Consider the following 24,546-nt stretch of genomic DNA (forward strand, 5'->3'; position numbering starts at 1 on the left):
CGGCGATGGGAGGGATAGACATTTAGATGCTCGGCTTTGTCTGTTCAGTGATGGGGGATATGGACATCTACCTTTTCAGCTCTGCTCTACTAAGTGATGGAGGAGACGGACGTCTATGCGGAAGTGATAATGCGGAAAATGGACCTAGACAAATTGGCAATGGGAGTGAAAATAGGTGGCAGAAACATCAACAATCTCCGTTATGCAGATGATACAACTCTGCTTGCAGAAACAGAAGCAGGTCTGAAGCAGCTGATATGGAAGATTAAAGCTGACAGTGAAAAAAATTGGCCTCTACCTGAATTTAAAGAAGACAAAAATTATGACAACTGCAAAAAATGACCAAATTCAATTCAAAATCGACAATGAGGTCATAGAATGCATGCCAGACTTCATCCTCCTTGGTCTTAAAAATTGACCAGGCTGGAGAATCTATGCCAGAGATACAACGTAGGATAGCATTGGGGTGAAGGGCAATGCTAAACATAGACAAAATCTGGAAAAGTAGGGATATCAGTACAGCAACTGAATGCAGGATAGTGCAAACCATCATATTCCCCATAACCACGTATGGATGTGAAAGACAGACTGCGAAAAAAGCTGATAGAAAGAGGATTGATGCTTTTGAGCTGCGGTGCTGTCGAAAGCTGGTGTGTATACCCTGGACGGCAGAATAACAGGCAGAGAAGTCCTGAATCATATAAGACCCGATATATCACTGGAGGGGAAGATGACCGGACTCAGGCTCACGTATTTTGGCCATATAATGTGAGCAGAGTCACTAGAAAAATCTATAATGCTTGGACAGATCAGTGGCAGGAGAAGACCCGACCGTCAAAGAACACGATGGCTGATACTGTTAAAGCTGATACTGGCATGGATATCACACAACTGAAAGAAGCAGCGGAAAACTGAAAAACATGGAGGGAGCTCGCCTTTAGGGTCACCGAGGGTCGTGAACAACTAAATGGCTAACAACAACATTTTTGTACGTTGCTCTGACTGCACCCCCTGCAAAACACTAGGGCAAAGTATGGCCCTGCCTGCAGGGGGATTTCTGTGCAAATGAAAACTTAGTGGTTTCGCACTCTGGGCTCCCAAATGGGGGTCTGTACTCTTTGCCATCCATATACCCTATTAAGACGTAATGAACAGGGGTTGTAGTCATTATACAATCCCTTTAAAATGGACAGCTGAAATGCAAATAGTTCCCTCTATAAGCAGAAATCTGTAGTGAAATTTTAAAAAGTCTAGTATATTCACTATTAATTGAAAATCTGCTCTGAACATTGTGTTTCCGCTCTCGTAGGGCCCGTGAATAACCTAGCCCTCAGTAATATTTAGCCCATAGGGAGGTTATAGCACAAATTTTAAACATTTTTAAACAACACTTTGTGGCCTTAGGCTGTCTTGGCACTGGCGAGCGTGATATGGCGCCCGTGAATAATGCCCCAATATCGCACTCCCCACCATGTGAAAACAGCCTTGCATTACTGCGGGGATGAAAGGAATCGCCCACTGTGCCCGTCAGCCGTGGCAGAGGATCGTGGAGTTCTGTCATTGCTTTCAATGGGGCTGATGTTGCTGTCGCCGACCCCATTGAAGACAGTGGGTCTGTGATGCGAGATCTCGCAGCCCGATAGAACATGCTGCGATTTGTTTCCAGCATAGGATTGCATCGCAGTGCCACACAGGGAAAAAAATCACTCATGTGTATGACCCTATTCAAAAGAATGGGGTTCATATTTGTGCGAGATTTGTCGCCTCACAAATCACGCGCGATTTTCACACCATTATCAAGAAGAAAAAAAAAAGAATTGTAACGTCTGGGCACGAGATAAAGTTTCAAAATAAACAAACAAAAAGCACATACTTACCTGCCTTCAGCACCGAGACACAGCTGAGCTTCTCCCATTGCCCTATCGCGGAAAGTCAGGTGACCACAGCAGCCAATCAGAGGCCGCACTGTCAACATCCAAACTCCTGGTATCAGCACTCACAACCTAAGCATCAAGACGCCAGGAGTGCAGGAGGGAGATGCTGAATGCTGCCTCTGATTGGATGCAGCAGTCATGTGACTTCTGACAGACATCTGCACCAGGGCAGCGGAAGCCGCGTAGCCGTGCCAAAGGCAGGAGAGCATGCTTTCTTTTTTAATTTTATCTCATGTCCAGTCATTACAATTTTTTTTGGTAATGATACAGCCCCTTTAAAAAAGATGGGCTCATATGCTTACACTTTACATATAGGGCACTGATATACTCACTATTAGGGTCCTTTAACAAGCACCCTACAGTCGTCCAAACAATTCTCATCCTCCTGTACTTTCACACAGGAGCAATGATCGCTCACTGAATGGACTCGGAGTGCGACAGTAATTATTCAGAGAGGAGCAGCGTGGATGAACAACTTTATACGGGCCGATCATTTGATTTCTATCTTAAAGAAGTAGGACAAGCCTCATAATAGAATATGGACAGAACAGAACCCCTTAGTGACCCCTGTAAAAAGGCAAATTGGTGGTCACAGTGCCGCACAGCATATGAACATTGCTTTGGGAATACTTTGAATTTATTTATTTGGGTAGAAGGTATCGGGCTTTGAAATATTGCGAATCACACTCTAGTCCCACAGGACACTCCTTTATGATGCTCTAGTCCTGCTGGACTTCAGAAGCTCTGCAGTCCTACAAGTACACAAGTCACTGGTTGGAATGGACATTTATTGTTGATGAAGAGGTCATTTAGAATATTGGACTAACAACAAGTAAAATAGTCTGCATACAAAAATAACGGAACATTCCCTTGGTGTGTCAAAGAGTTCATAGAACCTTATAAACCGAGGTAAAATGGTAAGACCGCTACTGTTCTTGTCCTAGCCACCGTCACCATGTCCCTGTTGGCTTGCAGCATTTATGATGGGACTACTCTAAGTTGACCATTGCCTGAATGGATTCAGTCTGTGTATGGAGGACAGTCAAGTGGCTAAGTGTTGTGGCGGTGATGTAGACTTCCGGAGGTATTATGGTGCAGTCCGTCTTGCAGCCTAGAATAGAGGTAGCGTTGTTCTCTTGCAATAAATCCACAGTTCCTGGCACCACAGTCAGGTTCTGGTAGTGACCGTTTTCAGAGTACGTCAGCTTTTCTGCAGGTTTTGGTGACTCTTCCCCATCATCTTCTGTGAGATCCGATTTCTGCCCCTCTTCTGCTTTTGGATCCAGGACAACCAGGAATGATTTCCAAGGTGTATTTTTATCATGTATCTATAACAAATATGTGGAAACAAACACTATAAATGCTGGTGGAGGGTTCCACATTACTGGTAATTAGGTTACAATCTGTGGGAACATCAAGTATGTGAAATCTTTAGAGTAGTTGCTCATTTTAGAAGGAATCATCATTTTTCCATTAACAGCACTACTTCTATCCAGGGTATGTATCTGGTATTGGAAAGAAACCCCATTCAATCAAATTAGGTGGAGCTGCAATACCAGACACAACCTATGGAAAAGAGTGGCACTGTTTATGGGAAAAAAAGACTATTTTTTTTCTAAATTCCAGAGAATAGGTTAAGTACTTCATGACCTCATAATGTAAAATTTACGTTGTGCGGTCATGAAGGATGGATGGAGTGGGTTCAGGAGCAGAGTCTGTCTATAACTAGCAGTTATCAGATGTTTCTGACAGCTGCCGGTAACTGCCGCAATCCCAGTTAGTTCTGCTAGCAGCAGTTAACTGTTTAAATGTCACAGTCAAAGCTGACCATGTGTCTAAACATTTAGCAGGAAGAGGGACCACTTCCAGTGTCCCATCGGCACCTCCTGGCAGGGCTTGATAAGCAACATTAAAAGTCACTATATTCTGCAATACTGAAGTATTGCAGTATATAGTACAAGTGATCAAATGATCGCAAATTCAGTCCCCTGTGGTGAGTCAATCAAAGTAGAACAAAATACCAGCTCCCAAAAAATTTGGATGAAAAATGATCAAAAAGATGTAGGTTTCCTAAAATTTTACTAATAAAAACTACAGCTCACCCCCCCCCCCCCCCCCAAAAAAAAAAAAACCAAGCTCTCACGCTGATCAATCTGGGGCGTATGCAGTATTGTAACAGACTTTGTAAGACAGCTTCTATTGTACTACAACACATGCACTGTCTCGTCACAGCACAGCCTCACACTAATGACATAAGACATTGGTGCATGTCGGCCATTATGGCATAGAATATTGTGAGCGAGGGGGCACTGTGCAGACATGGCAATAACATGGAAGATTTTCAAATATAGGGTGCATTCACACGAGCGTGTGCCATACATAGGTGCGCAAAAAAACGTGCACCCATGTACGTGCAGAAACATGCGTGAATGCAGGTCCATGCCCATTGCCTTCAATGGGGCCGCAGCTGCTGCCGACGGCCCCATTAAAAGTAATGGGATGCTGGCAATCCCTGCAGTGAAATCACCCCTATATATTATATATACATACATACATACATACATACATATACACACACACACACACACACACACACACACACACACACACACACACTATATATATACACACACATATACATATCTATATACACAGATATACATACATACATATACATACATACATACACATACATACATACCTCTCCACCGCTGCCATGTAAATATTCCCCAGCAGGGAGTCCCTATTGTCATTGAACACTCTGACAGCACTGTCACAGTGTTCAGTTATAAGGGGACTTCCCGCGGGCAGTAAAGAATTTCCTGCAACAGCTCACACAGCTGTGGCAAAGGATTTCTTCATTTCCGTGGAGAGTAAAGAATTCTCTGCATAGCTGCCCCAGCTGTGGCAGAGGATCGCGATGTTCTCCCATTGCTTTCAATGGGACCGGCACTTCTGCAGTCATGCCCTGCGGGGATTTTCAGGGAAGGGCTTTAAATAGAAGCCCTTACCTGAAAATCATCCCTAGAATGTGTTAAAAGTAGAAAAAATTATACTCGCCTCTCCCCAGCTGCCGGGGCTAAGACACGTCTAGCCTTTCAATGAATGGCCAAGCACTGCCTGTGATTGGCTGAGTGCTGTGACCAATCACAGGTAGCACTCGGCAGTCATTCAAATGAATGGCTGAGAGCTGCCTGTGATTGGATCAGCGCTCAGCCAATCAGATACAGCCCTTTTGGCAGGCGGGAATTTTAAATCCCCGCCTGCTGAAAGCTCTTCAGAGCAGTGCAGGGAGAAGAAAGGCTAGACGCGCCTGAGCCCCGGCAGCTGCGGAGAGGTGAGTATAATTTTTTTTCTTATTTTTAACACATTCTAGGGATGATTTTCAGGGAAGGGCTTATATTTAAAGCCCTTCCCCGAAAATCCCTGCAGGGCTTGCAAGCAGCCCATTGCTTTCAATGGGACTGCAGAAGTGCCAGTCCCATTGACAGGAATGGGAGAACATCACGATCCTCTGCCACAGCTGTGACAGGGGATTCTTAACTCCCCGCTGGGGAATATTTACGCGCACCACGGACCTATGGTGCACGTATGTCCTATGTTCGGCAGGTACGTGCGTTTGCCCGCCTGTAAAACACAGACATGTGAACACACCATAGGAAACCAATGTTTCTAATAGCAGCGTGTTTTTGTGTGCACAACTATACGCACAAAACCACGCTTGTGTGAATCGACCCATAGATTGACCGTGCATGCGCAGTAGTCTACTCACTGTGCAGATGCAAGATTCCAAAGCTTTTAGTAAGATTATCGGCATGTAAGAAACATTAGGGATGGGACTCGAATTTATTAGAGCGGCGAGAAAGTAATGTACAAGGTTTGTTTGACAGCGTGTGGGCGGATATCTGTAAAAGTTGATCATTTGCACCTCTTTTCAATGTGCCTAAGCATTGGTATGTGGAAAAAAAAAAATACTCAAAACTTTGATGTCAGGTTCCCTTTAAGCAGCAGCCATTGGTGGCCAGGAGTGAGGAAACAGCCAAACCGGCTGTTCTATGCTGCTTCCGTAACTTCCATTCATGTCTACGGGAAATATGGAAACATCGTAGAATAATAGCCAGTTCAGTTTTTTCTGTACACCTTGTCACCAGCAGCTGCACCATAAGCTGGGACAAGGTTCGGGAAGGGAATCTGGTGACAGAAGAAGGGGTCCCAGGGATGGGGCTCACCTCTCTTAGACATTTATAGCCTTTCGTGTGGAAACGCCACAAATGTATGAGAAGAATATCCCGTAAAACAATCTTAGCTTTTTTCTTAACCGAAACATGTTTAACCCAAGCGGAAGATACATATAAGCTTTAAGCCATAGCAGTGTAGAGGTAGAGACAGCGCTCCGAGGGCGCTTTAATCAGTGATCATTTTATGGAATTTTCACACATCACCAATGTAGAGGAAATACAGAACTTTAAATGTTTCAAGTGCGCAGTCAACTCTTCTTTGAGCAGATCGGGCTTTGCACACAGAGACGGGTAAATATTGGCAGGGTATAGAAATTCAATAAAATTATCTCCTCACATCTAGTCCTGTGTAGGCCATAAATTAAAATAAGGCCCCTATAGACTATTCTGGTGGTCCATACTGCTGCACAGAGGAACAGAGGTCTTACTGTAGTGTGTCTGCGGAGAGTGGATTTGTCAGTGAAGGTCCGCTGACAGGCGATGCACATGAAAGGCTTCTCTCCCGTGTGGATCCGGATGTGCCGCTGTAGTGCGTTCAGCTGAGTGAATTGTTTTCCACATTGATTACAAGGATACGGACGTTCTCCTAAGAGAAGGATGTTACATTACACAACATTCACCAAAAGAGCATGTTACAGCAATTAACGACCTACTCAGAGTCTCCCTTAGCCCTTTCAGTTTCACACCTATGTAATTATATCCCCATACCTAGAAGTTCTTTAAAAGTAGACACCTGGCACATTATGAAAATGCCATCAAGCACTTCATAATCATGAGCGCCTTCATGCAATTTTGTAAAAAAAAAAAAATATAATATATATATATATATATATTTTTTTTTTTTTTTTTTTAATTTTAAAATTAATTTAGTTTTTTCTTTTTGTTGTTAAACAAACTAAAAATACCAAGACCCTTTTTTTTAACACAGCAATTCCTTAACCGTTTCCAATCAAGTGTCGGACCTCGCCCGAGATTCAGATTTTCCTGCACAGCTCCAATTTTGGGCAAGGTCCAACAGATGTTTCTAACACGATGCAGGACAGCTCTTCAGTGTCGGAGGCTGTTCTGTATATATATGTTACAGTATGCAGGACAGCGCTCTAACATCGGAGAGCTGTCCTGCATAGTGTTAGAAACATGTGCTATACACAATGCATGCAGTTATAGGACGCCTCTGTATGGTAATGTAATAGATAGGATATTTTAGATAAATAGGATTAAAGAAATTAAGAGAGGAATAGTGTCTTATTATATAAATATGTGTTGTATCAATACTCATAATTACAGGATTAGTACAAATAATCCTCCCGATGTGAAGCACTCATAACTCACGTTTAAATCTGCAAAAGATTGCTAATAAAATCATCATAACGGGTCATTTTTATGTGTTTCTGTTGAGTAATTCCAAAGAATCCACAACGCACTTTCCCACCCAAAATAAATTAGAGCTGGGGAGTGTGCAGGCAGCAGGGAAAGTGGATCGGAAAGGGTTAATATATATTGATCATCAGAATTGAATGGGACAGTTCTGATAATCAATAGTCGTCATGGGATTGCTATTTATGCCATTCCCTTATATAAAAGAATGGGGTATGAGCTTTAGTTATGAAGGATGGGGTTCCACATTCCCAGTTATCCAGCCCCCCATGTTCCATATACACCCTACAGTCATCTCAGCTCCTCATGTACTATGGACATACCCCATTAGACTCTCCATATACCGTCCTCTTCCTTCTCATCACAGCCCCCATGTGCTTCCTCCCCCTAGTCATCACTGCCCTGCTCCCTCGCTTCCCAAACACCCCAATTCCTCCAATCTGATATTGGCCCCGCCCTCGGGGGGCAAGGCTAATCTCAATTTTACGATTCTGACAAAATTTAGAATGTTTCTTTGATTAATCGCGATTTTCCTAATTAAACCCTACAAAAAAACCCCCAAACTATTAACCTTTTCTGGCCATAAGGATGCCGCAATTTTTTATTTTTTTTTGGTGCGGGGGGGATTTTCATTTCCACTTTTCAAAAGCCATAACATTTTTTTTTTGCGGCAACATGGCAGTATGAGGACTCATTTATTGCGTAGTGAACTGTAGTTTTTATTAGTACCATTTTTAGGTACAGGTAATGTATTGTAAAACTTTTTTTTTGGAGGGCAGGGAGAAACAAAAAACCCCACCAATTCTGCCATTGTTTTTGGTTGTTTTATTTACAGCATTAATCATACAGCTTAGGGCCGCCTAGAGACGGACAGGTCAGATCCTGCTACGAGAATTCTCGCAGCAGGATCCGACCCGTGCCCCTGCAGTGAGCAGTATGGCTCACCTTCTTCTGCATCTGCTCTGTGATGTGCCGACTGCTGCCCAGCCAGTGCATGCGCAGAGCGGAGCCGGCGCCTTGGCAGTGATATTTCTGTGCCGGCCTCTGCGAGACCAGCATAGAAAAAGAACATGCCGCGATTCGTTTTCTGCGTGTGTTTTCACGCGAACAAATCGCGGCCATCTGCATAGGACTGCGTTTCGTAATGCAATCCTATGTAGGCAGGCACGGGCAGAAATTCAGCGGGAAATCCTGCATCGGAATTTTTGCCCGTGTGCAGGGGGCCATAATGATATAAGAAATATTTTCTGGGGCTGTTGGACATCAACTTACGTCCTGTGGCATTAAGGGGCTAAATTGACATGCAGACTCTTATGCATTACTTATACCTACATCTCCATTCACATATCGACAAATATCCCCTAGGAATAAATTGACCAAAATGTCAGCAATCCAGATACTGGTGCTGCAGGGGCAGAGTAGATGTACATCTATTCATATTCTAATAGCACTCTGTAGTTGAAAATAAAAGGAGCACCCCTAAATGTCAGAGTGAAAGGGCACATATACTCCCTGATTAGTAAAGCGTTTAAAAAAAAAAGTCGATTGCCTTGAATTCTTCAGATGTTCTGTGTGAAAATGTTCCTAAAAGGGACTTTCTGTAATTAACGGAGCCCAATTATTAGCTAACTGATGCAAGTCCCGTTTCAGTAGCAGCTGCTGATTTTTACTCATTGCTCTGGCTCATTAAGAGCCCATTGGTTCGTATACATTTCCCGATTTTTTTTATGCGCAAAAAAATAGAACATGCTCTACTTTTTTGTGTACTTGCGCACCAAAAATCCCCATAGAAGTCTATGGGGGGGTCGTGGGGAGGTGGATGCACAAATATATACGCAATACGCTGCGCAATGCCGTGAGAAAAAGAACACACCTGGAATCCACTAGGTGAAATAGCCATTTAAATTGGAGTGCGTTTGTGTGCCGCAAGTAAATGAAAATGTCCTGCAAGCGCAACATGTATAGTAAAATAAGCCGATACGCATGCACAGACGCCTTTATAACTCAAATATGTATGCGCTGAGCCCCGTGCAAAAACACATACATCTGTGTGAAGCTACCCTTAAAAAGAACCTATCAGCATCTTTAAGCCCCATAAACTACATTATGGGGCTTAAAAGGGGAATGGGGGTTTTGAAAAGTGGCTTTTTATACTCACCGGGTCCCCCATACCAGCACCAATAAGTGTGACTCTTTTCAGAGAGCTATGTGCATGCGCTCACTCAATGATCTCTACGGGAGAGCGCAGGCACAAAGCCGTCTGAACAGTCACGCTATATGCGAACGTCAACTTCTCAGGAACTTAGTGCAGGAATGGGAGAACAGCTGTGTAAAAGAAGCAGCTCCCAGGATCCCGCTGCCTTACCTTTGAGCCCCGTAGTAATTTATAGGGCTCACAAGGTGCATATAGGTTCCCTTTAAACCCAAAATAACTGAAAGTTTTCTCCCAGACGGATAATTCTTTGTGTTACCAGTGTGAACTTTATTATGCTGGTAGAGAGAATTCCTCTGAGCGAATGTCCTGAAGCAGGTCTCACATCTAAATGGCTTGGCTCCGGTGTGTATGCGGTTATGATGCTTCAGATATTCCTTGGAGGCGAAGCTTTTCCCACAGGTCTCACACATGAACGGTCTCTCCCCTGTGCCAAAGGAGAAAACATACCGATTACTATAGAGCTGTACGTTCACAAGACACACATGCTGAATAGTTCTACACAAACTTAACAATAAAGTCCCCAACATCACGCCCAAAGTTTGGCAGGAGACGCAGCTACCTGTTGGCAACAGTATAGCTATAAAGGGAATATAACGATATAATATAACTATATAAGTGCCGCTGAATACCATTTGTTTTTTTTTACAATCAGATAAGCAGAATAAGCCGTGCTATGCAGATAAAGCTTATTATGATTATTATTATTATTGGACGATAATGTTACCTGCATGATTGGTCTCAGTAAGAAAAACCACGTAATCTTGTAGACATGAGACCTTTTACTGGCCAACAAAAATACATGATGTAACAGCAAGCTTTTGGATCTTCTATGGACCCTTCATCAGGCTAAATGAAATTGATTTGGATGGGGCATTATATATATATATATATATATATATATAAAATTTAAAAATGCAAAGACAACACCCCTCTTGGTCTAAATACAAATGTTCACACACAGAAATTTGAGACTGATTTGCACTTAAAACACTATCAGACAAGCTTAGCAGAGAAATAAATAGCTAATCAGTCAACTGAGCTAAGGAATGTGACTGTTTTATGACGTCCGTTATCTCTCCTTTAACCCTGCACATGAAAAAGGAAAAAATAGAACTGAAAGCTTGCTGTAACGTCATGTATTTTTGTTGGCCATTAAAAGGTATCATATCTACAAGATGACTTGGTTTCTCTCACTGAGAACAATCACACTTTACTCTACTGGCTAACACCATACAAAACCTTTTTTTCGTGTTACCTGTGTGACACCTTTTATGATAAATGAGCATGTGATTCTGTGTGAACTTAGCACCACACTCTTCACAGACAAAGGGTTTTTCTCCGGTATGGATTCTGTACGGGGGAACAAAAGAAAAAGAAAGAAATTAGAAGAAAAAAAAAGATACATAAAATTAAGATTATATATGGATATCTCATATATTACACACTGGAAAAGCTTAGGGTTCCTCCTTCACTTTTTGTGGATGCATTACAATGCCATTCTTGTGAAGATCCTCAGAAGAGTGATAGGAAATTCATGGGATTTTAATACACATTTTGCTGTGGGTGTTTTCCTACATTGAGATCCGGCCCTGCTTTATGCCATTAAAAGCAAATTGTAGGAAGAACTTCCTGAATGGCAGTATGATCGCAGTCTAAAAATGTACATGTTATTTGCTTAATAGCTGATCAAGAATCACAGAAATCTGTGCGCTAACAAGATAAAACAAAATGTTATTAATAAATTTTAAAATACAAAAAGATATCAAGAATGGGAGGGAGGGACACAAAAATATAGAAAAATGTGTGTGTAGAAAGGGGGAGTGCCTTGACATGCGCCCTTAGTGCCCTATGGTGTCCCCTTAACAATACGCAACACCTGCCCCGAAAAGAGCGACCCTGTGCTGAAACCTCACCCTATATACTCCTATTAGCCTCAAATTAAGGGACAAAAAAAAACCAGGAAAGAAATCCAACAAAGAGGACTGGAAATGTAAATAAAGAAAAAATATAAAGTATCTTCTTAAATGGACCATGTAAGTGGATGGTTATAAAAGGACTAGTAATTATTAGGACATTCTAGTACCAGTGTTCCTGGTGGCACATCACACTCACAGTAGCTTGATTACCACACAAGACAAACCTAGCTTGGCTCCTCCCACAGCAGTGACATCACCACAGGTCCTTCGGCCCACCGGATCTCTGTGGTGGTGGTAAGTCAATCTGTTCTGTCAGGACTGCTGAGTTGTGTAGGAAATTATAGTACCAGTGTTTCTGGTGGCACAATGCGCCACACAACTCAGCACATGGTACATGCACACACACAGCTCTACTACACCCCACACATCACACACACAGCTTGGCTCCTCCCACAGCAGTGACATCACCACAGGTCCTTTATCCCACTGGATCTCTGTGGCGGTAGGTCGGTGTCTTCTGTCAGGACTGCGGAGTTGTTTCTTCTGAGATAATAACGGCTTAGTTGTATTCTCAGTATGTTATTTTTGTCCTCCCCTTCCAAGAGTCCTAACTGTGTTGTTCTGTCAGCCAGTAAGTGTTTTATATATGTTGTAGGACCTTCGATGGTTTCACCAGGAGGCGAAGCAATGACATCAGCAGGGGCGGAGCATTAGAAGCACTCACACACATACATTAAAACAAGTTGTCGTTAGTAGTTTGATAGCTGAAAAAACAAACATACCACTATGCAGAAAATTTCCAAAGTCTCAGAATGGCCTTGTTATAAGACAGAAACAATATTCACATATGGCCATAATACACTCCATCTAACTATAATGCGCATCATATCTCTGCATGGATCCGACTGCGGACAGTTCTATGGTTTTCTATCCTCCATTTTCCAAGAGCCATGAGTGTATCCCTTCCTGAAAAATAGACTTAAAATGTTTTTTTTCAATATCTCTTTCAAATTTTTGCTCTAACTTTTCTCCAGGATTTTTTTTTTGTATACATCTTATAGTAATGCTATTATTGATCTATTTGTCTACGAAGACTTGGGAATATAAAGGGGGCCTGTTATGCCCCCACAGCATCGGGAACTAAGTTATGGTGCTGTTAGGGGAGGTGAGCTGGGTGATGTATTTTTTATACTCACCCACTCTGAAGTCCCGGTGGTGCAGGAAAATCTGACTTTTTTCAGAGTCCTTTGCACATGCTGTCCCATACAAGTCTATGAGAGAACACACGCATGGGATTCTCAGAGTCAGATGTTCATGACGCGCACCAACTTCAGAAGGAAACACCAAAGTATAAAAAAAATTAATAAAAATCACCCAAGGCCCCTCCCAGTTTCTACACATACTTGTAACATCCCCCCCTTGATATTTTTATAAAATTTAAAATAAAAAATGTAATAAAAGTTATGTTTTATCCTGACAACACACAGCAGTGACTTCTGCGATTCTGGATTAATTTGCGCTGTACAAAAAATTATCTTCCTTCCAAGGGGTTATTTCTTGGACGGCCTAACATTCCCTTGTAACGAAAAAAATAGATTATATCTAATTTTTGTAAATTAGGGTCATTTAGGTCTAAAACACCATTAAACTAGACTATAGTAGCTGTTCAGAGTGAATGCATGCAGTGAAAGACTAATAAGCAGTAAATGGGCGTGTTTTGTTTATGTGCGTACAATCATGCGCACATAACCACGCATCTATTACAACCATTAGTTCCCCTACGGTGTGTTCACATGTTGTTGTTTTACCTGCAAAACATAGGACATGCGTGCACCATAGTATTCTCTGCGGGAAGTCCACTTGTCACTGAACACTGTGACAGCGCTATCACAGTATTCATTGACAAAGAGACTCCCCTCAGGGAGTACAGAGTCCCCTGCCTGCTGAAAGGGCTGTATCTGATTGGCTCAGCACTTAGCCAATCAGATACAGCCCTTTCAGCAGGCGGGGATTTTAAAACCCCGCCTGCTAAAAGAACTTCACTACACTGCCGGTAAATCAAGCGGCTAGACGCACCTCAGATGGTGGAGAGGCGAGTATTTATTTTTTTATTTTTTTAAACATGCTAGGAATAAATTTTCAGAGAAGGGCTTATATTTAAAGCCCTTCCCCGAAAATCACTGCAGGGGTTGCCAGCAACCCATTGCTTTCAATGGAGCCGCCGGCAGCAGTGGCGGCCCCAATGACGGCAATGGGCATGGACCTGCATTCACCCGTGTTTTGGCACGTCCATGGACGGGCAGATTTGTGCGCACAAATGCACGCTCGTCTGGATGAGGCCTTATACAACGAATGTGAAAGACTGAACGATTCTTGTTTGAACGAGCCAACAATGTGTCTGCCTGTCTAAACAAGTTGCATGAGAGCGTATGAGCTAGCGGTGACATCACTTGCTCCTTCGAACGATAATCTGCTTATCTAAAAGGACCCTTAAAGAAGACCCCTCATGGGCTAAAGTCAGCAGGGCTTGTCGCGCAGCCACGACCCCAATAACGTTAGCCCCATTTTTTACCACAGTCACCATCCGGATGAGCTCTTCCTAGGTCCAACTCTCAGCAGTCAACGTGTCAAGTGGGTGGTAGACTTTGACACTGACTTTATTCCTTGCAAGGTCCTCCTAACGCTGGACAAGTTTCATGACTTTTAATCAATAGTAAGGAATAAGAGTGTCCAAAGAGTTACGTGAAGTGGCAAAACTCTTTGGTTGGAAAACCCGTTCAAGGAACCAAAGCAACATGAAATGTATAGATGTAGTTGCAAGAATCAGTAAAGGGAACCTGTCATGTCCCTACAACAAGTTACGGTGCTGTTAGGAGAGGCAATGGAGTCAAGGATGTATTTTTTATACCCACCCAATGGCATCCAGGCACCACACAAAAATCGAACTCTTTTTTAGACGCTTACCTGAGTTTCTGTGTTGGGTCTGTTTGTGTTTGTCTGCAAGTGTGATTAAGGGCTCATGTCCATAGGCGTACGGGTAAAACGCTGCAGGTGTCCCACAGTGTTTTACTCTGCCAGCAGAGACCGCGTATGTGCAGCGAGCGTACTGTGCATGACCGCGTATCTCACGCAATGTGCAGTGCAACTCTTTTTTCAATTCCCTGCTCTGTTTCATAGCGGGGTTGCGTATGAACGCATTGACTCCATTAATTGTATGCCACAAGGCCGTACATTGCGTGATGAAAACGCCAGTGGACATGAGCCCTTAGATAACAAATAATTAAACACACAAATAGTTGTACCGTTCAGGTCTCTTATTGAGCAGATAGACTAAACATCCACAGTGCTGGGAAAAACTAAGGGTGGTTTCAGATGGGCGATAAAATTGCGCGATTTTCGTGCGAAGCAAGAGTGAGTAAGAATGCAGAATTATGAAAGCATTGTCTTTTAATGCCTTTGCGATGTTTTCACTCATGCAACGTTTAGGTCTCATGTCCATGGGGAAAATCAGGCCCTGCCCCGCGGACACGAGGGCTGAAAATAGAATATACTCACCTGCAGCGGTCTGTGCGTGTCTTCCCTTCTTCCCGGCCGGATCTTCTTTCTTCGGCCCGGCGGATGTGCTCGGCACGCCAGCTGCATGCCGCGCGCATGCGCTGGGCACATCCGCCGGGCCGAAGCAAGAAGATCCGGCCGGGAAGAAGGGAAGACACGCACGGCCCACAGCAGGTGAGTATATTCTGATTTTAGGTCTCCATAGAAGCCTGCGGGAGCCGTCTGCGCGGGAGACCTGCACCAAATGGAGCATGGTCCAGATTTTTTCCTGCACGCGAATCCGCGTCTACAGGGAAAAATGACATCCGCAGGTATTTAACTACCTGCGGGTGTCTAATGCATCCCTATGGGGCGCGGACCGCATGTGGGAAAAACGCTGCGGATTTTAAATTACAATTTGTAAGTAGACATGAGGCCTAAGAAAAAAAAATGTTTAAACGCAACAGGTCCTATCTAGCGATGAGCGAGCATACTCGCTCGAACGAGCATTGCCCTTAGCGAGTACCTGCCCACTCGAGAGAAAAGGTTAGGGTGCCGGCGCGGGGGAGCGGTGAATTGCGGCAGTGAGCAGGGGGGAGCGGAGGGGAGAGAGGGAGAGAGATCTTCCCTCCATTCCTCCCTGCTCTCCCCTGCAGCTCCCTGCCCGCCACCGGCACCCGGACCTTTTCTCTCGAGTGGGCAGGTACTCGCTAAGGGCAATGCTCGCTCGAGCAATTGCCCTTAGCGAGTATGCTCGCTCATCACTAGTCCTATCTTACTGCGTTTTGTGTTTTTTTTTTTATCTCCCACGGTTCCCTATTGAGCCTCCTTTTTATCGCATCGCAACACACAAACTTGCGATTTTTGTGCGATGCGATTTTAACATTATAAAGTCCTACTGACTTTCACACTAAGCAATCTCAGCAAAAAATTGCGCAAACAAAACGTGCAAGAAAATCGCAAGCAGCAGCGATGTTTTTATGGGAAACCGCAGCGCTGACACTCAAAAACCGAGGGGAAAAAAGATGCGGTTTTGCAGTGATTTTCTCACTGTTAAATCGCGGTCACCTGTGAGAAACTAGCCTAAATGAACCTCTGTGCTAATGACTTCTACAAGAGCTAATTAGTAGAAGGTGTTTCAGTTAAAGAGATGAGACTGGTAGTGCGGGTTATATGGGTGCTCTGTCCAATAAATAAAGCTACACAAAACACGGTTACTGACAAATCTGCTCTTCTCAAGAAAGGGGTTAGTGTGAACCATACCTAGATGTAAAAGCCTTCAGAAGACCACAGAAGATGTTTTATAGAGATGCATGAAGCTGAAAACTGCTACAAAATCATTGCTCTGTGTATTTTTAATATTGGACAAGAATGGTGCTCGTGGAGGGACACCAAGGAGTGCAGAACAGAAAGAAAAACATTGTGGCCTAAATGGAGTTCGTACAAGACCACCTGGAAGTTCCATAATGCTTCTGAGAAAATGTGAAACATGATGGAAGGAATAACATGGTTTGGGGCTGCTTTGCTGCCTGGACACCTTCCACTCATTAAGGGAGCAACAAATTCTAAGGTGGATCACAGCATTTTACAGGAGACTGCAATATCAGCAGTCCATGACCTCAAGCTGAAGAGATGTTGCGGCATCTAATAAGACAATGACCAAAAGCAACCTAACTAAACAATGGTTAAAGAAAAAGGGTTTGTGTTTTGGCATAACCAAGTCAGAGTCCTGACCCTAACTCTATTGAGATGCTATGGTAAGACCTAAAGAATGCAAGGCATCACAGAAATACTGATAATCTGAAACACATTTGCAAGATAGAATGGTCTTAAAAAAAGCCCCTCTAATGTTCTTCAAATCTTATTTGCATGGAAATATTTTGTGGTAGTGAAAGGGAATATAAAGGCAATTAAGTTTATGGGTTCACTTACTTTTTCTCCTTTCATTGTAGATGTTTTCTCAATTTGCTCAATAAAAGATACGGTATGAACAGTACAACCGTGTATGGTATTAGTTAAAGGGGTTTTCCTAACATCAGCATAGGTCATCAATCATTGATTGGACGGGGTCATGCTGTCAGCGCTGCAATAACAGAGGTCAGAGTGGACCCTGACCAATCAGCTATTGAGGACCTTTCCTGATGATAGGTAATCAATAGTATTTGACTAGAAAACCCCTTGAGGGCGCCTTCAGACGACCATATAGGGGGTAGGAGCTCAGTGCACTGCTCCCTGCTCTTCCAGCCTCCTCCCCCTGCAGAGAGGGACGTCATATAAAGGCACCCGGTCGATATACGGTCGTCTGAAGGCACCCTCAGATCGTTATTCAAGTCACAATTATAGACAAACACGCAGAATGGATGCATAAATCCAGGCAGTTCCAGGGGTTTCACTTACTTTTTCTTGCCCTTCTAAGAGACCACAACAGGTGCGTTCAGCCCTACGAAGGGCATGGAACATGACTTCCGAAACCCTAAATAGGTTCTGCATACAGGTTACTTTTCTATATAATGTACCTCAGCTATAGAGCTAGTTCCTACCTCATATGAGTCTTAAGTGCGGATGTCTGAGAAAACTTGGCGTCACATTGTTTACAGTCAAAAGGTTTGTCCCCCGTATGTGTCCTCTCATGGAGCCTCAAAGCAGTTTTCGAGCTTAATCCCTTCCCACACTGTTGACAGAAATGTCTTTCTCCCCCACCTTCGTGGACTTGCAGAATGTGTCTCTTAATGTCTTTTTTCCTTTTAAACTTTTTGCCACAAAGCTCACATGGGAATTGCCGATCGTTGCTGTGCACATGGCGTTGGTGGCTCTTCAAATTGCACCGATTGGCAAAAGTCTGACTGCAAATCTCACATAGAAAAACTTCCTCAGAACCGCCATGAGTCTGTTTGGAGTGTTTCAAGTAATTTCTTTCATCTGTAAACTTTTCCCCACAGACGGAGCACATAAAACCTTCGCCGGTTTTGTTGCTTTCTTCATGGGATTTTTTATCCCCCTCGTCCAGTTCCCCCGGACTGTCTTCATCGTCTTCTGCTTTTATACTACAGTCGGTCTGCTCATCCATAGGCTCTTCATTACACGAGTTTCCTTCATTTTCTATGCCATTCAACAAGGAACTAACTTCTTCGCTGTCCTGCTGCTCCCGTAGTCGACGAGTATACTTTTTTTTAGGAATTTCAACAACCGCTTTTTTGCCAGCTAGGCGACCACTCGATCTTCTAGATTTTGAGTTTGGAATCTTTGAGGGATCCTTCGTTGTTTCAACGACATTTTCATCAACCATGGTTGACTCTAGACACAAATCACTTCCAGTTTTTTCTTTGGGAGCATCAGGAAAATTGGTGGTGTCGTTGGTTATTGGAACTTCTTCCTTGCTTTGGATCTCCTGGACAGAACTTGCTAGTTCTTGCATTTCCTCTTCATTCTCCTGAGATTCAACAATATTTTGCAAGTCCAACCACACAGAGTCATCCAGTTGCTTTTTGTGTTGCATGCAAGTTTCTACAAGGTCCACACATTTCAGTTTGTCTGCGATATCCATCATCCGTTGAACTTGGTCTTCGAAGACTTCCAACCTAGCGGTGTACACGAACTCCAGGAATGAGGAGAAGTCAGTAGTAGTTATTTCACTCAACAGAATGGTATCACCCATGTTAGTGTCATTCATAAATGCCTCTTTGAAGTACTTGCTGGAGGCAGCGAGGACAGATTTGTGGGCAGTGAACTCTACTCTGGACCCCTGATGTTCTATTAGTACCGTTATATCACACAAGTGGCCATGTAGACGAAGTTGGTGCATTTCATTCATAAGGTGAACAGGCAAGGATTTGGACTCCAGCAAAACAGCCGTGCTTTCCATCATAGCAAACTTGGTTAACCTGGCTGAAAAAAGGACAAATAAATCAATAACACACATCGCATATTGCCAGCTCTTCATTGTCCCTACATACAGAGTTAGAGTTTAGAAACTGACCAAACTTTGTATAGTTTACATGGGTATTCCAGGCATTTATTGTTGATGACCTATACTCTGGATAGGTCATCTATTAGTTTATTGGCGCTCGAGATCCCCACTGATCTGCAGATCCTCCGGCCAGATATCTACATCGGGGGTCAGAGCTGGAAGTGTAAGGCCTCATGTTGACGGTCCTGCTCATGTCCTGCGGCGGGTCCCTCCTGCCCCACAGACATGAGGACAAGAAATCAGATTATACTTACCTGTCCGGACACTGCGGGTCTCCCCTCCGTCGTGGCCAGTTCTTCTTTCTTCGGCACGGGGATGTGCTCACCACGCCAGCAGCGTGTCGCGCGCATGTGTAGTGCACTTTTTTTTAAAACTCCTGCTTTCCCACGGTCTCGCGGCACAGCACAAATACAGCTGCGGGTGTGCCGAGGGACCGGACAGCTCCCATAGGCTTAAATGGAAGCCGCGGGAGACCCGCAAAAAATGGAGCATCCGCGTGCCAGGCAAAAATGACATCCGCAGGTATTTAAATACCTGCAGGTGTCCAATGATTCCCTATGGGCGCGGATCACTCATGCGGGACACCTGCGCGGATTTCTTAATTCTATTTCGCCCGTGGACATTGGGCCTTCTAGAAGTCTTCACTCCCATTAAAATCAATGGGAGCGGCGCTTTCAATGACCCTTTTGGCTCTTCTCTGCAATCAGAGACAGAAGTGTAGTAGAAGGTAACTGATAGCAATTCGAGCAAAGCTTTGTATAACACTTCTGGATCTGCCCATGGATGTGGACGTTTGACCCCGCTGGATTGACAGCAGATCAGCGAGAATCCGAAGTGGCAAACCCCCCGCTGATCAACTATTCATGACCTATCCTGAGAATGCGTCATCAACAGTAAGTACCCAGAATACCCCTTAGACAAGGCCATTATTTGACGAGTGCATAAGGGTGCTTGCAGCAATACCAAACATGACAACTGTAGGTGTGAAAAAAAAGCAGCACATCCTATTTTGGTGCGCAATACTAAGGCCGGCTTCACACAGCCGTGACGGGCTCCGCTGCGGAATTCCGCGGCGGAGCCCGTCACGGCGCCCCCCAGAGACCCTAATACTTACCTCCGGATCCGGCGTCCTACGTCCCACTAGACGCTTCGGCGCGCATGCCCAATAGAGCACGTAACGTGCCGCAGCGTCATATGACACGCCCACAGCGTCACATGACGCGGCTGGCGGTAGGCGGGGAAGCGGTTTCACGCTATCTTCCGCTGTGCTACAGTGGAAGATAGCGTGACGGACGGCTTCCATTGACTGCAATGGAAGCCGTCCGCGCGTACAACCGCGGCAAATAGAGCATGCCGCATGTGAGGACGGGAGATTTCACGGTGCGGAATTCCGCGGTGGAATTCCGCACCGTAAGCATTGTTCTATTAGGTTCAATAGAACCTAATAGCTGCGGGCAACGCAGCGGATTTGGCGGAAATCCGTCCGTGGGAAGGAGTCCTTACCCTTATCATAATCTGGTGCATACAATATGCAGTATTTACAAGTTAAATACATATTTGCTGTGCACTGTATTACATGCCTAAAACAATATGCAAGTAATACGGAGGCTAAATACACTTGTCTGAGTGAGCCCTAAGGGCGCCCACCCACTGGCGTTTTTTTTCACTGCGAAATTCGCAGGGTTTTTTTTTCTGCAGGGGGTCTATGGGACTTGTAATGTAAAAATCGCGATCGCGCAAAATCGCGATTTACCGCGATATTGCGATTTTGCGTGATCGCGATTTTAGCTTTGCATGTCCCATAGCCCAAAGACCCCTGCAGAAAAAAAAAAACGCTGCGAATTTCGCAGTAAAAAAACGCTAGTGGGTGGGCACCCTAAGTGATAACCTTCTGATCGGAGGGGTATGACTGCTGAAACCCACACCGATCCTAAAAACAGGACCCTAAAACTCCTTGCATAAGGGAGCAGTGGTCAAGAAGGTGCAGTGTCGTTTCATTCATTTCAGTGTGTTCTTGAATTCTATCTCCAGCGGTTTCACTTTAATGAATGGAGCAGAGGGGGGGGGGGGGGGGGGAGGTGCATATTAACCCCTGTGGATTGCAGGATAACTTTAAATGTTAGCCTTTTAGGCCCAGGGAATATGTGAACATGTACAATTCTGGGAACAACCATATTAGGCACAGGCTAAGATGCAATAACATAGCTATAGGAGTTGCAATAGCTTCATGGTAGCCGTTGCTGGGCCTTCCACATCCCCGTGCACCACAGCTGTCAGATCAGACATAGTCATACATGTTACACTGCGATCGAGTTATACAATCCCATGTGTCGTACAGCTCAACTCCTTCCCGGTCTCCTGCGCCATGCGAGGAAGCCATAGTGGAGGATCTATAACTCTGAGGAGCACAAAGCATGCACTATTACTTAGGAGGCAAAGAAAGGGAATTGCTACTTTTAGGAGGGAACAAAAAAGCTCTATTACTACTTGGAGGGGCATACAGTGGGCTTTATTACTTTTAGGGAGCACAGCAGGGGTTCTATTACTTTCAAGGGGAACAGAGGAAGCTCTATTACTACTTTGAGAGGCATAAAGGGGGCTCTACTAATTTGTGAAGGCACAGAGAGGCTATTATTACATTTATGGGGAATCACCTTGTGGTCATGAGGGGGCATTATTACAGGGAGAGCACCATTACTATGGCCACGAAAGAGACATTAATTCTTGTGGCAGGTATTATGGTGGAATTACTACTGTGTGCAGGCACTTCGTCAGCCATTGTAAGGCCTCATGCACACGAGCGGATTTGAACTGCGTAATGCAGAGCGGGCGACCGCAGATATTCCAGAAATGTTAGGCTTCGCTCCCACATTGTAGTTTTTGTTGCAGTTTTCAACTACAATTAAAATAACTGCAATAAAAAATACATGCATTGTTAAAAAACGCATCACCCATCACAATGATGGGGTGCGTTATAAAGCGCAGTGAAATGTGGTCAAAAACGGCGGTAAAAATTGCAGCAAAACACTGTGAATTAAATTGCAGCGTTTTGCCGCCGCCGTGTGTGAGAGTGGGCTTAGTATCTGTTCTACCTGCTAAGTGTTGTTTTTCTATCTGCACCACTGCAGGGAAGCTAGACTGAGCATGTGCGACCACCTTGGACCAATTACTGAGCTGGACACAGAACAGAAAGAGCAGATGGCGCTATTCTAACAGAAGTCCTGGAATATCTGCAGATAAAAACATTTTTTATTAAGTGTAAATACAAAGATTTTTTGATAATTATGGGCAGCATTAGTGGACAACCACTTTAAAGAAGTCTTCATGGTGATCCGAGCCGGGATACAGAAGAAAACGGACACTGGACATAACCTGTAAGGTTACTGCATGGCAATCACTATGTAGAACTGCTGTCTGACTACATCATTTGGGGTCTCTGATATATATACATAAATACATATATATTTTTTTGGGGGGGGGCAGGGGGCTTAGGACTTGTTCACGCCTATTCCTTTCACACCCTATAATACCTTTGGCTGTTAGTGCTGCATCAATGGGTCACTTAAAAGGGTTGTACCAGGATTATAACTTATCCCTTTACCAATCGGTGGGGGTCTCACCACTGAAACCCCTATTGATCCTGAGAACGGGGAAGTACTGTGTCCCCTTCTGCCTGTCACTACAGAGTTGCTTCACCGCCACAGGGACATCAGAATGGACAGAGCACTGGCCGAGCCTGTATGATCACCGGTCCATTCATCTCAGTGGGGCTGACGGAAATGACTGAGCGCTTGCCCAATGACAGTGAACGGAGTGTCAGCGCGCTTGCGCAACCATTCCCCCATTCAGTCCCCTCCTCACTGTAAGGGGTGCAGTATGTTTGCAGTAAGGAGGACGGGGTTGAGACTGTGGGGGTCTCAGCAGTGAGACCCCTACACACCAGTAAGTTATCCCCTATCCTGTGGATAGTAGATAATGTGTGATCCTGGTACAACCCCTTTAAAAGACCCAGCAATGTAACAGGGAATTCTGGTCAGGCCGCGGAGGATAGTCGTGGGGAAAAGGGGCCAAGCTGAGCGTTTACTTCCAGAATGTATACGGGTTTGGGGGTTATTACGATTTTTCTATTCAATTATTTAATTTTCTTATTAACATAAGCCCCAATTGTGAAAACTTGATTGAACCCTTTGGGTGCCGGGACGCTGAGTAGATTGTTAGCTCTCACGGACAGGTCCAGCTCTCTTTCTAGATCAGCCTCCGCCCGGCTTCACACGGGCGCATTCATGCGCACAATACGCAGTGAATACGACCCAGTGATTGCAGTGGATTCATTCACATTTCAGTTCCACAAAATATACTCAGAAAAAAATAGAGCATGTTGTATATATGCGCCAAAGTTCCCCATAGAAGTCAATGGGGAGCGCAAACGCATAAGCAATACACAAGGAGATGTGGGGAACTAATTAGCCATCTCAATTGGTGCGCTTATTTGCCACGCATAAATGGGCATACCCTGCTGGCAGAAAAAGGGCAGTAAGAAATGCCGGTATGTGAACAAAAAAAAAAACATTGTTCATAGCGCAAAAACCTTGCACCAAAGTGCAACGTCCGAGAGAAGCCGGCGTCAGTCTGTATATTTGTACCTGTATATTACAGCCCACCATATATATATATATATATATATATATATATTTCTATAGGACAAGTAATGCTGATTGATCACGTGACTCAGCCTGCCCTCCACAACCACGTGACTGTGTATAAGGGAGGCTTCAATGTGTTTTATAATCATTCTGTTTACAGTGGGGCTGAATCTATAAGGACTCAGAGGCCCGATAACCGCATTGCGGCGCAGATATGACAGCTGACCGCTCTGACAGGCAAGGACTACATACCTTGCGGCTATACCGGGTAATCCGGTACTGCGCCGCACTTTGTCGCTCCGCTACAGATGATTACGGTGTGTACCGGAAGTGATGAAGATATACGGTAACCCAGAAGAACTGGTTCCGACGCTTACGACCACGCCCATTTTCTAGGCCACTACCAATCAGCTTATGTTATGCAAATAGACCGTGATAGCCGATGACGTCATCACCAAACCCGCTCGCTAGGGATAAACCCGGCTTTGCATAGGGAGGTTTTATATGTCTTATGTTTTCAGTATATGGGCTTCGGAAAAATGGCGGCGCCCTCGTATTGTCTATAATAAAACCGCTGTTGTAGATAGATCCGATTTCTGGCCGCATTCATAAGCTGTAATCACTTGTAAATTCATTAGTGGTTTCTCTATGGCTGGGGTTGTTATATGTATACACAGGCTACTTGCAGGTTTTGATGCAGAATTGAAAAAGTCTTAAAACCT

At 44.3% G+C, this 24,546-nt stretch overlaps 1 protein-coding gene across 1 annotated transcript; it reads right to left on the reverse strand.

Annotated features, from left to right (window-relative positions):
* Positions 1-2,601: 2,601 nt before the first annotated feature.
* GZF1 (GDNF inducible zinc finger protein 1) lies at positions 2,602-24,167 on the reverse strand. Its single transcript, XM_066595689.1, has 6 exons — positions 24,077-24,167; positions 17,755-19,099; positions 11,020-11,114; positions 10,021-10,188; positions 6,601-6,758; positions 2,602-3,262 (listed from the first exon to the last, which is right to left on the reverse strand). Exons 2-6 carry the CDS (start codon positions 19,077-19,079, stop codon positions 2,924-2,926), a joined length of 2,085 nt encoding a protein of 694 aa, XP_066451786.1. The 5' UTR covers positions 19,080-19,099; positions 24,077-24,167; the 3' UTR covers positions 2,602-2,923.
* Between the last annotated feature and the right edge of the window lie 379 nt (positions 24,168-24,546).

Source organism: Eleutherodactylus coqui, chromosome 3 (genome assembly GCF_035609145.1).
Source record: "Eleutherodactylus coqui strain aEleCoq1 chromosome 3, aEleCoq1.hap1, whole genome shotgun sequence".
NCBI classification, from domain to species: domain Eukaryota; kingdom Metazoa; phylum Chordata; class Amphibia; order Anura; family Eleutherodactylidae; genus Eleutherodactylus; species Eleutherodactylus coqui.